Here is a 17,941-nt window from a genome sequence, read left to right on the forward strand (position 1 = left end):
TTATCTTAGCATAAAGACTGGAAACAGTCCAGATGTAATAAAATCTCCCTGAGTGGAGCTAATTATAGCTGCTGGATGCAGCTTTCTATTTAGAATGTGAACTATTAATACTATATAAATATCTACCGGACATTAAAACCAAGGGTCCCCCCCCCCCCCTCACAGCAGTGAATACCAGTTAACCAGCGCACCAGGACCAGCCGCAGACTGGAGCGATCGTGAACATAAACGGTTAACTGCACCGGAACTGTGACGTCACGTACTGACATCTGCCTCCGCGGGCCGCAGTTTGTTCAGGAGGACTAAAAAACTACCCCACTTCTCCTCGGACCGGATCAGCTGTTCCAGATAAACATCCCCGAAATGGGCAACTGCCAGGTCGGTGGCGCCGATTTGATCCGGTTGTATTTGTGCGTCAAAGTCTTACAGACGCGCCCAGGGGGGGTGGGGTGGTGGGGTGGGTGGGGGGTGGATATTTAATCAGTCAGGGCTTCGATCGAGGTGAACGATAGGTTTGTGAACAGTTACAATCCAGTCCAATCACCGGAATAACAGTGGATTCATTTCCAAACGCGGTGCGCTTGTGACGCGCGTACCGGACCCCGCAGCGCCTCCGTTGACTCACGACCTTTTGCGCACGACTTAAATCGTGACACATCCCTGTTAATGTGACCCCACAACGCGTCACGGTGGGGATGATTTCGTGCTTCTTTGAAATAACGTCCTGAACGACACCGGGTGTGGGGTGGTGGGGTGGGGGGGTGGCAGAGAACAGAAACCGGGCTGACGCGCACAAGGAGGAAAAAGGGCCGCTCCTCTGCGGAATTCATCACCGCTCCGCTGAACACCGTGAGAGTGGATGAATGAGGAGCCCCCCCCCTCTCTCTCCAACAACCCCCCCGCGCGTTACGCAAGCCCCGAGTCCCAGAGTTCACAGATGGGGGAGGGTATCCAAACCTCTCACGGTTCCCTTTGGCCTTTACGTCCATTTAAATTCACACCAGACTCCAAAACGTCCCCCCCACCCGTGTGCGTAAATATTTGTCTACGACGGTGTTAAAACTACTTCAGGAATCTCGGTCAGACATCTGGGAATGTCACATTAATATATATATATATATATATATATATATATATATATATATATATATATATATATATATATATTGAGTTGGATCTTGATAAATAAACCCAAAAAGGTTTTTTTATAAATCAACTTTTAATCAATTAAACATAAACATTTGATTGATTCTCCGCTGGGGGAGCGCAACAGAGCAGAAACACAAAATCCCGGACTGGATTCACGATTTTTGTTTCAACTTGTTTTTATTTACTTCCTTGGACTTCACCGTCCCACTATGTCTATCTCCGTAGACCCCAAGTTGGACCCTGAACCTCCTATTGGCTCCTGCTGTTAATTCAAGGCCCCCCCCCCATCTAAGTTTGTTTCGAAAATTCTGGCCCCAGCCAGCTGCTCCTGAACTTCATTCCCTGGAATGTTGATCCATTTTCTATCATGTAGATCTTGACCTCATCGGTGATCAATATCCTCTCCTCTCCCTCATGTAGCCCACAATCACGCCCTGGGAGGACTTCGATGTCATCGCTGACATCAAAGCCATCCGCAAAGCTTGCAAAGGCTTCGGTGAGTTGATCCCCGGAGTTCTACGCATCTTTTTTTTTTTTTACTTCCCAACTGTTTTCTCACTGCATCTCTTCCTTTGTACCCCCCCCCCCTCCAGGAACGGATGAACAGGCCATCATCGACATCCTGGCGAACCGCTGCTCGTTTCAGCGTCAGGAAATCAAACAGGCGTATTTTGACAAGTACGATGACGTGAGTGTCGCGTTGGGGAAAAAAAATTAAAAAATCGACCCCCTCTTCCCTCCACCAATCCCAGTTAATGAACCTCTGCCCCCCCCCCACCACCCCTCCCGGGTCAGGAGTTGGTGGACGTGTTGAAGAAGGAGTTGTCGGGGAACTTCGAGAAGGCCATCTTGGCCATGCTGGACCCGCCCGTCATCTACGCCGTGAAGGAGCTGAGGAAGGCGATGAAGGGGGCGGGGACTGATGAAGACGTCCTGGTGGAGATCCTCTGCACCGCCACCAACGCCGTGAGTCCAGACCCCAACACCCCCACCCCCCATTATGTATTTTATTTAAACTGGTTTTGAAGATTTTTTTCGTCTGTTGTGTCTCGCAGGATGTCGCCATGTTCAAGGAATGTTACTTTCAAGGTAAGACAGGAAGAATGAAAGCCTTCAAAATAAGAGCACCACTACTGCAACGCTTCCATAGTCCACGTTATCACGCTGGCAGCCCGGGTTCGACTCCCGGTAGGGGAAGTAATGCCAGTTTATATTCCCAGAAAGGGGAAAGAAAGATTAATCCACTCAAAAATTTAATTTAGTCCAGCCAAGTTTATTTAAAGTCCAGTTTGACCTGTGAATAGATGGAATCTTAAAACAGTCTAAGCTGGACCCAGTCCAGTCCTCCCACCGGTGTTTCCTAGTTAATAAACAGACAAAGACAGAAACCAGACCTCCCTCATAGTGAACTTTGTTTGTAGTAGGAACACACACACCGCCTCAACACTGAATGTCACCGCTTCCTGTCCCGCTATTATTAAACCCAGAGGAAGGGACAGAAAGTGATTCATCTGGACGGACACGACACGCAGCGTTATTCCAAAACCACATCAGAGCCACGTCCAGAATTTATCATTATCTGTTTGGGCTTTCTGCAAAAAATATGATCCAATCGTGAAATTTAAGACAAAAATGCACCAGTGTGTTTATTTTTAAACTGTTCTCTGATCAGTGCACGAACGCGATCTGGAAGCCGACATCGAAGGCGACACCAGCGGCGACGTGAGGAACCTGCTCACAGCTCTTTTACAGGTCGGTGTTCTCCACCCGTGTGCTCTAGGACTGAAATCGAGCTCACTCTCCCTACTAACACACACACACACACACTCACACACACACACACACACACACACACACACTAGACACTCTCCAGACAGCCTCTCATTAGTAAAACGGAGGCCAGACTCTTGACTCTCTCGTCTTTCAGGGCAACAGAGACGAGAGCTACGAGGTGGACGAGGACCTGGCTGAGCAGGATGCCACCAGCCTGTTTGAGGTACACATCTATATATAAACACACATATTGATAACCCCATCGTAGGATCAATCACCCTGAGCGGTTCTGATTGGCTGCAGGCGGGCGAGGGTTGTTTCGGGACGGATGAGTCCACATTCAGCTACATCCTGGCCTCCAGAAATTACCTGCAGCTCCAGGCAACCTTCAAGATCTACGAGCAGGTTGGTCTCAGAGTCACACAGGTTGTGTAACCATCATTTTGGTTCAGGGATCAGTTTTGCGTCTTTTAATTTTCCCTGTGAACTGTTGCTGCTTTTAAACTGCACCTTCCCGGGAAGTTAAAAACATCTTTGGCATCTTTAATTACACTTCCGTGGAACATAAATAGTAATCATGGCATCAAATCCTTTTAGGAGGGAATTACAGACTTTTGGAATGAAGGTAAATACTTCTTAGATTCATCTTGTATTTTTTTTTCTCCGTAGCTCTCCGGAACTGAAATCCTGGATGCCATCGAGAGCGAGACTTCAGGAACGCTGAAGAGGTGCTACATCGCTCTCGGTTCGTATGAAATCCATTAAACTAAATTTTTCTTACTGCGCCACCAACTTTTGGCACAAACTTGATCTCTGTCCCAACCTCTTTAGTAAATAATAAAACTGCAATTAATTTCACCGCTCAGGTGCGATAACACGTAAAGGATAAGGATTATTTACATTGTGCCACATTAGAATTAAAAAGCAGGAGGTTGGAATATAAAACTTTGATAGAAGAATGTTTGGGAACTTTGCATCTCATTGCATGTAAATTAATAATCCTAAAATTAGTTGAATAAATACATAAATCAACATATTAGCTGGAACGTTTTAACTCATATTAGAGATTCATGGAACTCTGTCCTCCTCTTCCTCAGTGAGGGTTGCTAAGAACCCTCAGCTCTACTTCGCCAGACGTCTGAACGATGCGATGAAGGGAGCAGGAACTGATGAAGACACCCTGATCCGCATCATCGTCTGTCGCTCTGAGGTAATTACAGCCAACGATCAGCAGGTGGCGCCAAATCTCCTGATTCTGTTTTTATCCACGGTGATTGTTCTGGATGAGGTAATAGGACTTCTTCCTGTATTTTTGACATTAAAGGGTTATTTTGTCAGTAATGGATTTTGGGAAATAGTTTTTTACACGCCAAACATGTATTTCTTCATTGCAATTTTATTAAAATATGATGTAGGAAATTAAAATCACAATGGAGTTTTTCTCTTCCATTTGTTTTTACACGTATTTTTATTTTGTGCACAAAATACAAGAAGAAATGACAGAAAAAAAACCTGGTTGGCTTAGATAAAAAAACTTGATGTATGGACAGAGATGTAAAAACTGTAAAAAACCCCCAAACAAAACACAAGTTAAAAGAAGGCAGAAACAGTCAGTGAATCATGATGTACAAGAAGCGATGGATTAAATGTACATGAAATGTAATGATATACAGTTAATTAACATTTTCAGCATATTTTGTCCATTCATATGATGATTATGTGGCAGTATTAAATTATGCAATATTACCAAACGATACAGTTATAATATGGACTGTAATTTGTCTATGTCAGAAACTCATTGTTGCTGTTTTCTATTCATGTAAATGCACTTAAATTCACCAGCTTGTCTTTTCCCTGTTTTCTTGTCTGCAGTATGACTTGGAGACCATCAAAGACATGTACCTGGAGAAGTATGATGTGTCGCTGAAGGACGCGCTGAAGGACGAGTGCAGCGGCGACTTTAAACGCCTCCTCTTGGCCGTCTGCCACTAAAGGCCTTTTTTATTTGACTTGATGTGGACGGCGAGCAGAAACAGCAGTGTGTGTTTAAACTGCTTCTGTCTAACAAACTAATACCACTCAGTTAATCCATGTGACTTTACCTAGAGAAGTTTTCCAGCCCTAAATGAGAAAAGTTACTTTAAACTGCCAATTTCATTTCCTCAGTTCAGTTCTTATCATATTTACCAGCATTTACAACAAGATTTATAAATTTCCAGTTTGGATTTACCTTTGAAAAACGTCAGCTATGTCTTCAATATGTTGTTTCGTTGTATGCCGTTACTGTAACAGTATTACACTGTTCACATTTATCTGTGACTAACACAAATCACTGCTGTAATATCTAATGCAACTACTCCCCGTGGCTTGAAGAAATGTGAAGGTCTGCGATGAAGGAATGTATGATGTGTATCATGAAGGCTATGCAACATCATGTGAGCTCACACAGCTGTTTCACAGGAAAGAATATATATATATATATATATATATATATATATATATATATATATATATATATATATATATATATATATATATATATATATATATATTTTATCAGTTGCCTCTTTAAAAAAAAAGAACTAGATTGATTTACAGTTGTTTTTATCCTACAAAAACTTGACAAAACCCAAATTGCACCTCACCTTGGTATAGTTTTTTTTCTATTTTATATATAACACTGTAGAGTTTTTAATAACAAGTATTAACTATAAGTAGAAATCTATTTCATTTGGCCAGTCTGACGTCTCTTTATGTGTCTCTACAAGGCAGCTCAGATTTATTCAAATTACCACTATTGTAAAGATTTTAGCAGACAACTGAGTAGATGAAGTCCATGGGAAATTTAACATCGCCTGGGACATCAGTTGGGTAGCGGGACGAGTGTTTGCCTCTGTAGCCAAAGAGTTTTAGTCTAACTATGAATAAAGTTCCTTGACATCCTCTTGTCTGCCTTTATTTGACCTTTTTCTGTCTTATTTGTTGTGACACGTGATCATCCCAGATGCGTGTGGTCCTTTTCTCCGTCTACAAGATTTGTCCTCCATCCTCCTGGCTTCTTATAGAGGCTGGTGGTGAGTGGCATTCAAAGACATCACGGCTGTTTCCCTGAAACGTGATTTCAAAAGACGACAACAACAAAAGACTAATGATAGAAAACAAGTTAAACTGATGCGTTTCATGAAACATATGCTGCATATAGATGCATAATAAATATTTAAAGCCGAGATAGGCTCCGGCTCCCCGTGACCTACTCCGGCGGATACAGCGGTGGTAATCTGAAGATGACTGACTGACGTTTATGCCACAAAAATCGTTTAGTTTACTACTTTCCTTTATTCCCCTGAACGCAGCACGAGGTTATGCGCCCGTGTTTCTGCCTCCGCCTCTCAGACGTCAACGCCGCTCGTTCGTTCAATCATCTGCTTTTATTGTTTTAAGCAAACGGAGCTAAATTAATTAATCGTGCCCACAGCTCCATAAAACGGAACTCGTCCCGCGGCAGATTCGGACCCGTCTTGAAGGTTCGTTATTCCGTATTTCGCTATATTTGTCTCGTTTGGTGCTGGTAATTGCAGTCATTAGCATTCATCTTGATAGGAGCTAATTAACCCAGCGGAGGGAGAAATATGTCTCCCTTTAGCTAATTATACGCAAAAATATGTATGTTTATGAGACTTGTATCACACGAAATATGTCTTTTATGAATTTAAATATTTATTCACCACTAAGACTGTATGCTACAATGTAATAGGGGTAAATATAATGCACATGCCTGCCCTGCTAGTGCTTATCGCACTTTATTAATATTTTACAAGCGCGAAAACGCAAATGGCATTTGTCCCTGCAGGTTGCCGTAGATTCCGGATAAATCACTGCAGCGCTCACTCCTCGCTTATTTATTTACCTATTTATTTTTTTTCCGGGCATATTAATGGAACAAACTTCACTCCTGCATCATATTTTACAACATCAACAACAACATCCGAGAAAAAAAAAAAAAAAAAGGGCTGACGGGTGGAAAGCCAATAGGCTTGTGAAATCCCCCGTCTCCCACAATCAACAAATGTTTATCTCATTATAAAATGTTGTCAACAACTCAGACATTAAATGTTTTCTACCAGTTCATCCATGACATTTTGCCAGACGTTCATACTCTTATCCACCTCCAGATGTTAGTCTTTATTCCCAGATATAACCTAGAATATAACCATGTTTACATTCTTCCTAAGAACACAAGATTTGTTGACATCATAGATAGTCAAAATCAGAAGTTGACCTTGCCAGTGTTCTCCACAAGAATATAATGATCATATTCACCTTTTTTAAACAGTGTTTATCCAAGAAATAAACTGGTTTGTTACACTTTTAAGTTATACATGTTATTATATTGTTAAAACACATCAACATACTCGTTAATGTGTCAAACTTAATGTTATCCCTCCAAGCAGAAATCCATGTTTTTTTATTTCATCAATCCATGTTTCTGACATTGATGATGTTGAATGGTTTTTCAACTGTTCCATGTAATACTTGACTTGTCCAAAATGTGTGTAGAGCTCCCACTATTGAAGTGATTGTTGTACAGATCTTTGGTATAATAACAACTCTTGGCCATCTTTTTGCTCATATTTCACCAACTCCTCTGCACACCTGATCACCAATGTTTTCATCTGTTCCGGAGAAAGCCCCTTTGTTTTGATGAAGATCCTGCAGTTGTTTGTCCAGGTGTTGTCGATCAGCCCATTCTTCTTTAGTTGTCAAGCTTTTTTTTTTTTTTTTTTTTAGCAATATCTGCATTCTTTTTAGTGAGATTCTCTTTAATGTATCTCCAGATCCCTCAGTTGAGAACTCACGTGGCACGTGTTAGACATGAGCATCGTCTCCATGGAAACGTGGAGTAAATACTTCCTGCAACAAAATCAAGTGCACAGATTACTGCATTTTAATATTTCTGCTCTGTGATTTTTATTTTTTGCCAGGTGAGGGGTACATGAACGCAGCACCTCTAGATTGGACACAAGGCTCCAAAGCACAGCCTGAAGTAATGCATAACTAATGCATGACTCATGATGATGTAATACATCTTTAATGCATCACGGATTCCTGTTGCTCATCATTAAGATGCTAGAAAGCGCTTGCTGAGTGTCGTATGCTAACAGCTTCATCACTAGGTCGTGGAAACTAAAGTCATGTGACACTTGTTTATCGGTGCTGCATCATCAGGGATTAAAAACAACAAACATCTCATTAATTCCCACAGGAAACCTACTTCTAGCATCTAGAACCATTTTTAAAAGTCAATTATAGAATAATGAGATATATCCCAGGGAATAATGAATGTAAATCTATTTTATATATATACATATATAAAAATATTCCCCATCCTATAAATATTACTTCAGGTAATGTCCTTTATTCATATTTAGATGTTTGCATTGTCCAGTTTGGTCAAATATGTATATACTTAATTTAATACCAACGGTTTTATAAATATTTATATTACACACGGTTTATTACTCCTAATAAACCCACAAAGTTCTTAATTAATGCTTCACTGTTTCCTGATTCGTCACCCATGCATCAGGATTAATGATTAGATCAATAGCAGTTCGTTTTTGTTTTTTTTTTCAGTACAAAGGTGATTTATTGTTGCCTTCAACTGCTGAAATCAGACGGATGCAACACGATTTATTTGTTAATCATTTATTGATTCACCACTTTATCTACACAGATACGAGGATTCCATGGAAACCGAACAGCTAAAGAAGATTCTGATACTTAGTAGTTAGATATTAATAAAGCGTTTGATTCGCTCCAGACAGTCAGACAGTGAGGACGTCTGTGAACGCAGCTAAACGCGACAGGTCATGATTAAAGCGAGTGAAATCCTCTCCTCTGGTTGTCCCTTCAGGTCTGCTGACATGTCGTCCGTCTGGCAGCAGGAGCCGTCGGGTTACTCGCCCTGCGTGGAGATCGACTCCAGCTCCGTCAGGTGCAAAGACAGACTGGCCTCCCCGGCCTGGCTCAAGCAGGAACAGGACGAGCTCCGCATCATCAAGTGGGAGAACTTTCAAACGGGTGGCTCGACCGATGCGGTGCAGGACAACACGCCCAGCAGCGCCATGTCGGGTCAGAACGCTTTCATTAGTCGGTGCTTGTTTTGGGGTTTTTTCTCACTGAATGCGGCTGTCTCGTCTCCTTCTAGCAGCTTCATATACAGAAAGCCTGCCCCCCCGGGTGCTGCTGACCATCACCAAACTCCAGTGCATGCTGGAGAGCAAACAGGAGCGCATCGCGGTTCTGGAGCGGCAGGTGGAGGACCTGATGCAAGACCGCAAGTTCCTGAGGAGCCAGATCGAAAACCTCACCAGTAACCGCTCCGTGCAAACGTTCGCCTCGCCCGGTCCGCTGGTGGAAGGTTTGTGTCAGAAGCAACGGACTTCATGATGTTTGCACCAACCGGATCGGTTCGTTTATGTATTTCTGTCCTTTTTTTAACAGTGTCGAAATCCAACAAAGTTTTGCACTCGGACAATAAGTCTCGGAAAAGAGAACGAGCTTCCTGTAGTTCTTCCGACGGCAGCAAAAGCGGCTCGGAGGAGTCGGACTCGTCGGAGGTCTCGGCCGCCTCCAGCGAACACAGGAAGAAGAAACACCACAAGGAGAAGAAGAGATCGAAGAAAGGAAAGGACTACAGCAGGAAGAGAGGTGGGAAATGTTTCTGATAGGATGGAAAAGAAGGAGTGTGTAACGATTAGCTCCTGGATATCTGTGAATCCATCGTTATGTGGGTTTATCCCACTGATGCCATTCAACAGATTCACAGATATCCACCAACTAATCAGTGGAACGGCTTCAATCAACGACTGGAAGTCATTTCCTGTGTGTAAACTCTGATGATCTTAGCACACGTCATCACTCGTGCACGTCTCCTCCCCCAGCCACGGGCGTCCAGTACGTCATCCACCGCTACAAACAAGTCCTGTCAGCCTTCGTGAAGAAGAAGAGCATGAGCGAAGCCTTCCGTCACCTGGGCATCGACCGGAACACCATCGCCAACACGGCGTCCATCGCCGAGCTCCACCTGGCCGGCAAAGACATGGTCCCCCTGGTGGGGATGTTCCGCCAAGGAGAAGAGACTCTGGTCAACTACGCCCAAAGGTGCACCCTGGTGATCGACAGCGACACGGACCTGTCCAGGAAAATAGACCAGATGAAAGCCAACGGAGAGCTGCTGCCCATCTCAGGGAAAAGAGCTAGGGGGCTGCACTCTCACCTGCAGCCACTAGGAGGCGCCGCAGAGAGTATTTTAATAGGTTGACATTTGTTTTTGTTTTTGTCGCATGGAGAAGAAGTGAAATTCAATGCCTTTACAAAAATATGGAATCATGGTTGTTTTGACCCCAGTTAGAACCGATTGATTAAAAATGATTTATGTAGCACTCTTACATTTCTCAACATTGATTTACATCTCATACGGAAATGCTAATATTTTTAGCATTCATGTAAATTTACATGATGTATGTTTTATTATTGATAGCCATAATTTCTTCACAGCTCCCGTCGCTGATAGAAAAAGGTTTGTTTTCCTCAGCAGAACTGTGTGTGTATTTTTTTAAAGTCCCACTAGAGGGCAGTGTTTGCATTAGATTCACAAGCCTCCTCTGCCTGTCATTTCATTCAAAATGATGGATTTCCATTTTCCAGCACCTACATTTGTCAGGTGTGACTTCATAGACTTTATGAAAATGATTTTTGTCAACATAATCCTGTTTTGTTTTCGTTTTTTTTTTGTTTTTTTTTGACAGAACTTAAAAATTTGAATACTGCATTGGATGCAAAGCGTGTCAATGTTTCTGTACTAAATGAAAACGGTTCATGTTCATGAAAGTTACGTGGCTTCTGTTTCCACCAACTGAACCTTCAGACATTTTTGCAGAAGAACGTAAATCCATCTGATCCCAGATGGGTAAAAGAAGTGAAACCTCAGCACCGACATCTTCTGTGAGTCTCTTCCTCAGACAGATGGAAAGCTTGGTCAGACATCCTTGGGCAATAGCGAGCGTCGGTGCAAAAAAAAAAAAAAAAAAGTGTCACCATCACCGTCCCTGCAGTTTTGCTTTTCAAGCAAAGTGACAAATTACTTGTGCAAAGCCATTACGGCGCTGCACCCCGGCTGTTTATCTGTGCACGGGACTCTGTCACTGTCGCTCTCGTCCACACGCCGGCTATCTGCTTATCTTTCACACCCCCCACAGACACACAACCTCCACCTCCTCCTTTATGAACTCATTCAGTCATTTCACATTAGCTATCACTTTTTCCTACCCCCCCCCCCCCATTTCCACCCAAAATGAAAAGCGGGTGATGTTTTTTTTGAAGATGTAGAAATATTTAATGCCAGCAGAGGTGGACACCACCGCCAGAGGGGACAGGTGCATGCTGGTCCTCTCAGCAGTGGGCGTATCTCATCTGTTCCCTCCTCCTGAGGCAAAGCACATGTCACTCCTACTCTCTTTTTGTCGCCGGGATGAGACGTGAGGGTCGCTTCTCTTCAAACTCGGAAATGAAATGATGGTAAAGTACAAAATGTTCCCGATTTATACGACGATTTCATCTCTGCCCTCCACCCCTTGTTGGTCAGCGCGTCCCTAAATAGCTCCAGAACGCAGCCCCCACCTGCTAGTCCTCCAGAGCGGCAGCTGTGACTTGGCTGTTAATGACTTGGGGTGATGGAGCTCAGAGCTGCGGATGGAGATAGGATGTGGGCCTAATCGAGCCTGAAGCAGCCTACCCCCTCCTCCTCCACCCCCCCGGCCTTTTGACTCACTGGTGTGAGGCCAGCTGGGACTCCATTTTCTGTCTTTCACCACTGCAGGTGTCTCGTCATTGCCTGGGCTCCAAAAACCCAACCCCTTCCTCCTCCGTCCTGCTCCATCTTGACCTTGACAACAACCCGGACCACCTCGCGGTGAAGCGGGCTCGAAGCGGCGGCGACGGGATGTGTGACAAATGAATGCCTGAAGGATTGCGGCGTTTGTCAGGAGGAAGAGGAGCTCAGACCTTCAGTTGTTTATGTGGCTTTTGGCAAAAAGGTTCTTGGCTGGAAAAACAAAAAAGGTGTGGAAGAGCTTCGGGTTCATGAGCCGCCGTCTCTGACTTTCAATGCCACGTAAAGACTGTACAGATACTCATTTTCCGTTCCGCTTCTTCCACTTTCGTGTGTCACGGGGGTTGCTGGAGCCTCTCCCAGCAGACTGTTATGATATTATTGCATTATAATCGGTTCCATCGGCATTGTGTTTGCCAATTTTTGTTTTAAGGATGAATTAATGTGTTTTTTATGCCACGAGGAAACATTTTCTCTCATCACACTTTGTGCTAAGCTAAGGTAACCAGGCTCCAACTTTGTATTTAACCACTTGAACGGTGGTAATCTTTCCGATTTCTTTTTTTACATACAACGTACATTTTAGACGTATTTCCATTTTAGTGTTACCACTGGTGACAGGATCAGACTTTAAATCTGGTGACACACCAGCGACAACGTCTCTATGACCGCAGGACGAGACGACAGTCTCCGACTTCCTGTACCAAACTGATCCGACTCCTTCCAGGCGAACAGACGGTCCACCTTTAGCTTTGCCAGCTAATCCAACTCCAAAAAAAATCATTTGAATGGATCCTGCAAAACTGGGTTGGAGCAGCAAAGTGAAGCCAATTTTACCCCCCCAAAAAAATCAGGTTGCATTCTGGGTACGTCCCAATCAGTTTTCGTTCACATGCAATCACTTCCTCTTCCTCTGCCGTTTCCTGGGAGTGCTAACACACATGGAGGGGTTATTGTTGCGTTCATTCTCATTTAGTCGCCACCGGACGATGCCGGGGGCGGTTGCAACTCACCGCCACGCCGCCGGGGGGGGGGGGCGAGCGTCACTAGAGGACAGTGTTGTATCCGGACGCTTTCTCTTCATGCCTTTTTGTTTGCGGCGTGCAGACGACACACGCCACCACGCTGCAGCTGATTGGATTCGCTCTGACGCCTCAACAGACAGTTTTACCGCCGTGTCGCCGCATCCGAGAACACGTGGATCAAAAAACCCGCCGGAGCGAGCTTCATAAAATCCTTCTGACACAAAAGCGCCGCGCTTGCAGAGAAAACCTCCCCCCCCCCCCCCTCCTCAACAAATGAATCAAGCCCCTGATATAAGTCATTAATAAGAATTCTCCCCGCAATAATAAAATAAAGGAAAAAAAGCTAAGATGCTAATCTGGCGCCACAATGACATCCTTTCTGCCAGCGCTGCTCAATCAACAAGTCTTGAGGTTCTGCTGGTGCGCTCTCCATCTGGCTGCTGCTGATAAGAACTTATTGGGGGGGTTGGTTGGCGGATAATAGTCTCACAAGCTTGAGAGCGGGAGGGGGCGAGAAATAATGTATTCTGAGGGGGGAAAACAGCAAACAGGACCCTATAAACCAAACCTCATACCCTCCCCTTAGAGAAACAAGCATCGTAGGGAGGGGGGGGGGGGGTGTCACGCCGCCGCCGCCGTCGTGATTTGGCCCAGAGCGCGATTTCATTCGTGGAGAATGAAGATGGCTGCAGCACGTGAGGTGCATGCGTGAGCTAGCGCTCGGCTAGCGCCGCCATATAAGGCTCAAGCATCTGCAATTAGCATTCCTGCTAACGGGTCGTTTCCGTGCACCGATGCTGGTGTGACCTCTATTTTCAGGGTCAGAGGCACTTTGTTTTTACCCCCCCCCCCCAGGTGTCCTCTGACTGACAAAGAGGCCTCACAGGAGACTTTACCCCCAACCCCCTCCAAAAAATGATAAATGGTTTCATGCTGTAGGCTTGAAAAGGTTGTTTGTACGATTTAACCAGCTGTACTTTATATTTTAATCCTTTTCTGACGTGAAACAAAAGGTCCAGTGGAGAAACAACAAAAAGAGGCATCTGGTTTTTAAATAAATTTTTTTTACTTTATTCCCCAATCAGAGCATTCATGTGACACCGACGTCCTCAAACGCGTCGTTGGGAGGGTGGGGGGTTTTGGAGATGATGGAATGTGACGTAAAAGAATACGCAAGACGATCAGCTTGAAGGAACTCCACCCTCCAATCCTGTCACATCCAGTGACGCAGGACAAAGGCATCCAGAGAATAGATAAGATAAACCAACAAACAAACAAACACACATCTGAAGGAGACTGGATGCAGGCGGGTTTCTCTCAGCTGGAATGACTCGGTGACGCTTCCCTGTGGGATCAATGATGAGACCAAAGTGAAAGTAAAGAAGGGGAATTGGAGGAGGGAAATTGTTCTGGCCGTTAACTGCACATCCGAGTTGTCATATCACAGAGAAACACAGATGGATGGAGGTGTGGCTGCAGGGGGGGAATGGCTTTGACTCAGGGAGTCATGGCTTGGCGACACAGTGATGGAGACGGAGCACTATCCTCATCCGCTTGTGTCTGTTGTTCCTTTTTCTCTTCTGTTGGGTCGTTTTTATTTTTTCCCTCCATTTGACCTTTATGACATCCACAGACGTTAATTCCATTCTGGTGGTTTTCACAATTAATCCATCAGATATTTTTCACCAGTTTTCACCATTTATTTCTGGTCCTATCCACCCTGCCTTTGCTGCTATCGCTCACTAATTATAACACAGTGGAAAAATAGCAAAGTCAGCATCAAATGTGAGGCAAAAAAAAATACAAATGAGACAAATGAATTAACAGAAACTTAAACTTAAACCTGGTTTTGATGCTGTTGTCCTGCAGAGACACAAACCCCCACACATACAGTATGCACTAGGTTAAAACTGGAGATTCACGTTGGGGACGTTACACAACTCGTGTCCATTGGGAGGGAGGGGGACAAACTGATAATGAGTCATCATCGAGTCACGATGCTGACTGCACTTGTGTGAGCGGAGGCAGGACCGGTCCAGAGCGGCTTGTTGTTCACTTTGGAGTCGATTTTAAAGCTTTTACTTGTTAGTGATGCGTTCAGGAGGATGGAAGCTGGTCTGTCTCTGTCTCTTACAATCTCAGATGGATTGCCTTGAAATTTTAAAAACTACATTTATGCAAAAAAAAATAAAATCAAAAAACAGGCATTCCTTCCCTTTCCTTTCAGCCTAAGCTCTATTGATTGCAAATACTACCATGCTAATGCAGAGTAAAGACAACGGAGGCGGTAAACACAACACCTTCAAAGTATCAAGCTTGTTTTTGCGTTGCAAGATGTTAGCATTTTGCATGATGTATTCCTTTGCATAACACAAGGTCGATGCTAATATTTAAATTTTGATTCTAAAAAAATTTACAGGGGTAAAATCATTAATATAAAACAAACGTTTGTACAGAAAAGCTGCGACAACAGCGTCTGCAGAAATGCAGCTGATGTTAGAAACTAACCTCTCAAACAAGCCCTGTGCTAAAAGCTAAAAGAGGATTTGACTCAAGCTGCTCACATGAACCTGCAGTAAAATTCACTAACACTCATTAGCCTTTTTTCACCCCGTGGTGCTAAATTGAACAAATGTCTGTAACCTTTTTTTTTTTAATATACATATATGATTTTAAAAAAAGGGCTGAAATAATCACCAAATAAGGTGAAATGCTTGAGGTGCATTGTCCCCTGTCCGATAATGAGACACAAAAAAGGAAATGGAACGAGAGCAAAACTCATAAAAATGTTGTAATGAGTAAAGATGTGCATTCAGCTGAGAACAAAAAATCCCAGTGGAAACAGCCTGGTGCATGTTCACGGCTGCACCAATGACATCCTAATGATCTTCCTATCAACTGCACAATCCCAATACTCATTTAAGTGGCTCATGATACGCTGTATACCACAGCTGGGGGAGTCACGGCCCGGCGGTTCGCCACAATGGCAGCCAGTCACTGACGACGGGCCTCCCAGGCATTCTGGCCACGCGTCTCCAGCCACAATAGCCTCATCAGCATCCTGATTCAATCAGCCTTCACGCACGAGTCGGGCGCCGACGACCCAGCCAGCCGTACGCTGATCTGCATCGCAGGGGATAAACAATCAGACCCCCCCCCACCCATCCTCAAACCTCCTTCAAGTGATCTCTGATTTCATTGCTGTGCCATTATTGCACTCGACACGTTGGGGTTTGACCACGTGATTAACAAAAGGGAGTGGAAAGGACAATGACACGCGTTCATTGTTTGTGTGGAAAGTGTTATTGTGAAATGAGAGGCTAAGAAGAGGCGTGAGAGTCGAGGGTTTGGAGTCGCAACTTTCAGCTGGTTCAGATCTGGGATGTATGAGATACAGTAGAACCTCAAGATATGAGTTTAATACGTTCTGTGGCTGAACTGGTAGGTCAAACAACTCATAAGTCAAACATTTCCCCATTTAAAATGGCTAAAATCATTTTAGTACGTTCCAGTCTTGTAAAAAGAAACTCTTAAATTATGACAAAAATCCCCCATTTTTTTATCAACCAAAAGACATGCATCCTGTTTTCTACTGGGAAAACACTGACACCCCAAAAAGCAGAGTCAATCGAGTTGTAAAAACCAACAATTTTAAAGCTCAGGCTAAAAACACAAAGAGAACTGAGCTGAGAGACGACCAGGTTCACAAACATGACTGAGTTCTCTGGTAGAGAAGTGCAGGAATGACCGGCAAGAAATAGGGAGGATGATGACGGATGGGATTCAGGTGCGACTCATCAGCTGTCTGCTGGAGAGTCAACTTCTCATCAACGGAAATCTGGAACACCAGCAGGTAAGAAAGAGAGAACAGGAATGAATGGAACACAAATAAAAAACACAGACTTTACCTGTGTTTAGTAATTATATATTAGTTAGATAAACAATGATAAAGAATGAAAATAAATGCAAAAGTCACGAGAACACACGAGTTACGTCTTTACTCCACATACGAAAACGAGATCCGGTCTCACTGATGTTGCATCCATCCGCCAACACGTGGTAAAGAACGAGATCCGGTCTCACTGATGTCGTATCCATCCGCCAACACGTGGTAAAGAACGAGATCCGGTCTCACTGATGTTGTATCCATCCGCCAACACGTGGTAAAGAACGAGATCCGGTCTCACTGATGTTGTATCCATCCGCCAACACGTGGTAAAGAACGAGATCCGGTCTCACTGATGTTGTATCCATCCGCCAACTAGCGGCGGAGTCCTGAAGCACAACTCATATCTCAGATTTTGCTCGTATGTTGAACAAAAATATTGAACAGAGCGACGACTCATATCTCAAATAACTTGTAGGTCAAGCTGCTTGTATCTCGAGGAACTACTACAAACATGTCCACAAACTCAAACACTGCAGGGGGGGGGGCGATTCAGGCTGGATTAACCTTGTGATGGCGGTTTAGGGCAGAGCGGGGTCCGGTCGGAGGGAGAATCAATGTCACATACAAGGGGGAAATCGATTCTCGCGAGTTCAGGCGCACACACAGAGGGAGTGACCGTGTTAATCAACATCCTTATCAATCGATCAGTCAATCGGCCTTCATTGAACAGCTGCTCGTCCTTCAGACCAGAGCTAAACTGCAGTTCGAGGTTATGCAAATATTTATAGTGGGCGACCCCTCGTCGGCCCGAGGGTTCGATCAGAACCAGGTTTTATTTCATGTTTATTTCCTTCACGTCCAACACAACTGGTTCAGCCTCATCATGACAGATGGAGCTGTGACAGTGGGCCACACCACACAAAGCCAGATGATTTGCCTGTTATTCAAGTGCCACTTAATTTTCAACAACATAATTGTTCCCGACCCCTAACGCCGCTGCGAATCCCAACACATTTCACTCATTACCCGCCTGCTGCCTGCAGAGCAGCTCCACAAACACGTCTCAAAAGCGACTTTTATTCCAGGTAAGACTCCGCATATCGAATATTTATAATGCTATTTTATATTCCTGCTTCGAGTTCAGATTTTGCGTCGAATGTCTTGAAGCTACGCATCTTTCTTCTTTTGTTTTACATGAATATGAAAACTCCA

The 17,941-nt window shown here is 44.1% G+C and overlaps 2 protein-coding genes across 4 annotated transcripts; both read left to right on the forward strand.

Annotated features, from left to right (window-relative positions):
• Positions 1-202: 202 nt before the first annotated feature.
• anxa13 (annexin A13) lies at positions 203-5,392 on the forward strand. The gene is made up of 11 exons (XM_068303947.1): positions 203-378; positions 1,570-1,645; positions 1,743-1,837; positions 1,945-2,115; positions 2,205-2,238; positions 2,822-2,901; positions 3,077-3,145; positions 3,226-3,327; positions 3,592-3,667; positions 4,020-4,132; positions 4,795-5,392. Exons 1-11 carry the CDS (start codon positions 364-366, stop codon positions 4,912-4,914), a joined length of 951 nt encoding a protein of 316 aa, XP_068160048.1. The 5' UTR covers positions 203-363; the 3' UTR covers positions 4,915-5,392.
• A 924-nt stretch (positions 5,393-6,316) lies between these two features.
• On the forward strand, positions 6,317-10,657 carry LOC137587778 (coiled-coil domain-containing protein 106-like). 3 transcript variants are annotated; one of them, XM_068304399.1, is made up of 5 exons: positions 6,317-6,446; positions 8,837-9,054; positions 9,131-9,343; positions 9,427-9,633; positions 9,867-10,657. In XM_068304399.1, the coding sequence occupies exons 2-5, from the start codon at positions 8,847-8,849 to the stop codon at positions 10,244-10,246; spliced, it is 1,008 nt and encodes a 335-aa protein (XP_068160500.1). In that variant the 5' UTR covers positions 6,317-6,446; positions 8,837-8,846; the 3' UTR covers positions 10,247-10,657. The 3 variants fall into 3 exon arrangements, with proteins under 3 accessions (XP_068160500.1, XP_068160498.1, XP_068160499.1); XM_068304397.1 differs by lacking the exon at positions 6,317-6,446 and having other exon boundaries at positions 8,755-9,054; XM_068304398.1 differs by lacking the exon at positions 6,317-6,446 and having other exon boundaries at positions 8,755-9,054; positions 9,134-9,343.
• The last annotated feature ends 7,284 nt before the right edge of the window (positions 10,658-17,941 follow it).

The sequence above is a fragment of the Antennarius striatus genome, chromosome 20 (genome assembly GCF_040054535.1).
Source record: "Antennarius striatus isolate MH-2024 chromosome 20, ASM4005453v1, whole genome shotgun sequence".
Taxonomy (NCBI): domain Eukaryota; kingdom Metazoa; phylum Chordata; class Actinopteri; order Lophiiformes; family Antennariidae; genus Antennarius; species Antennarius striatus.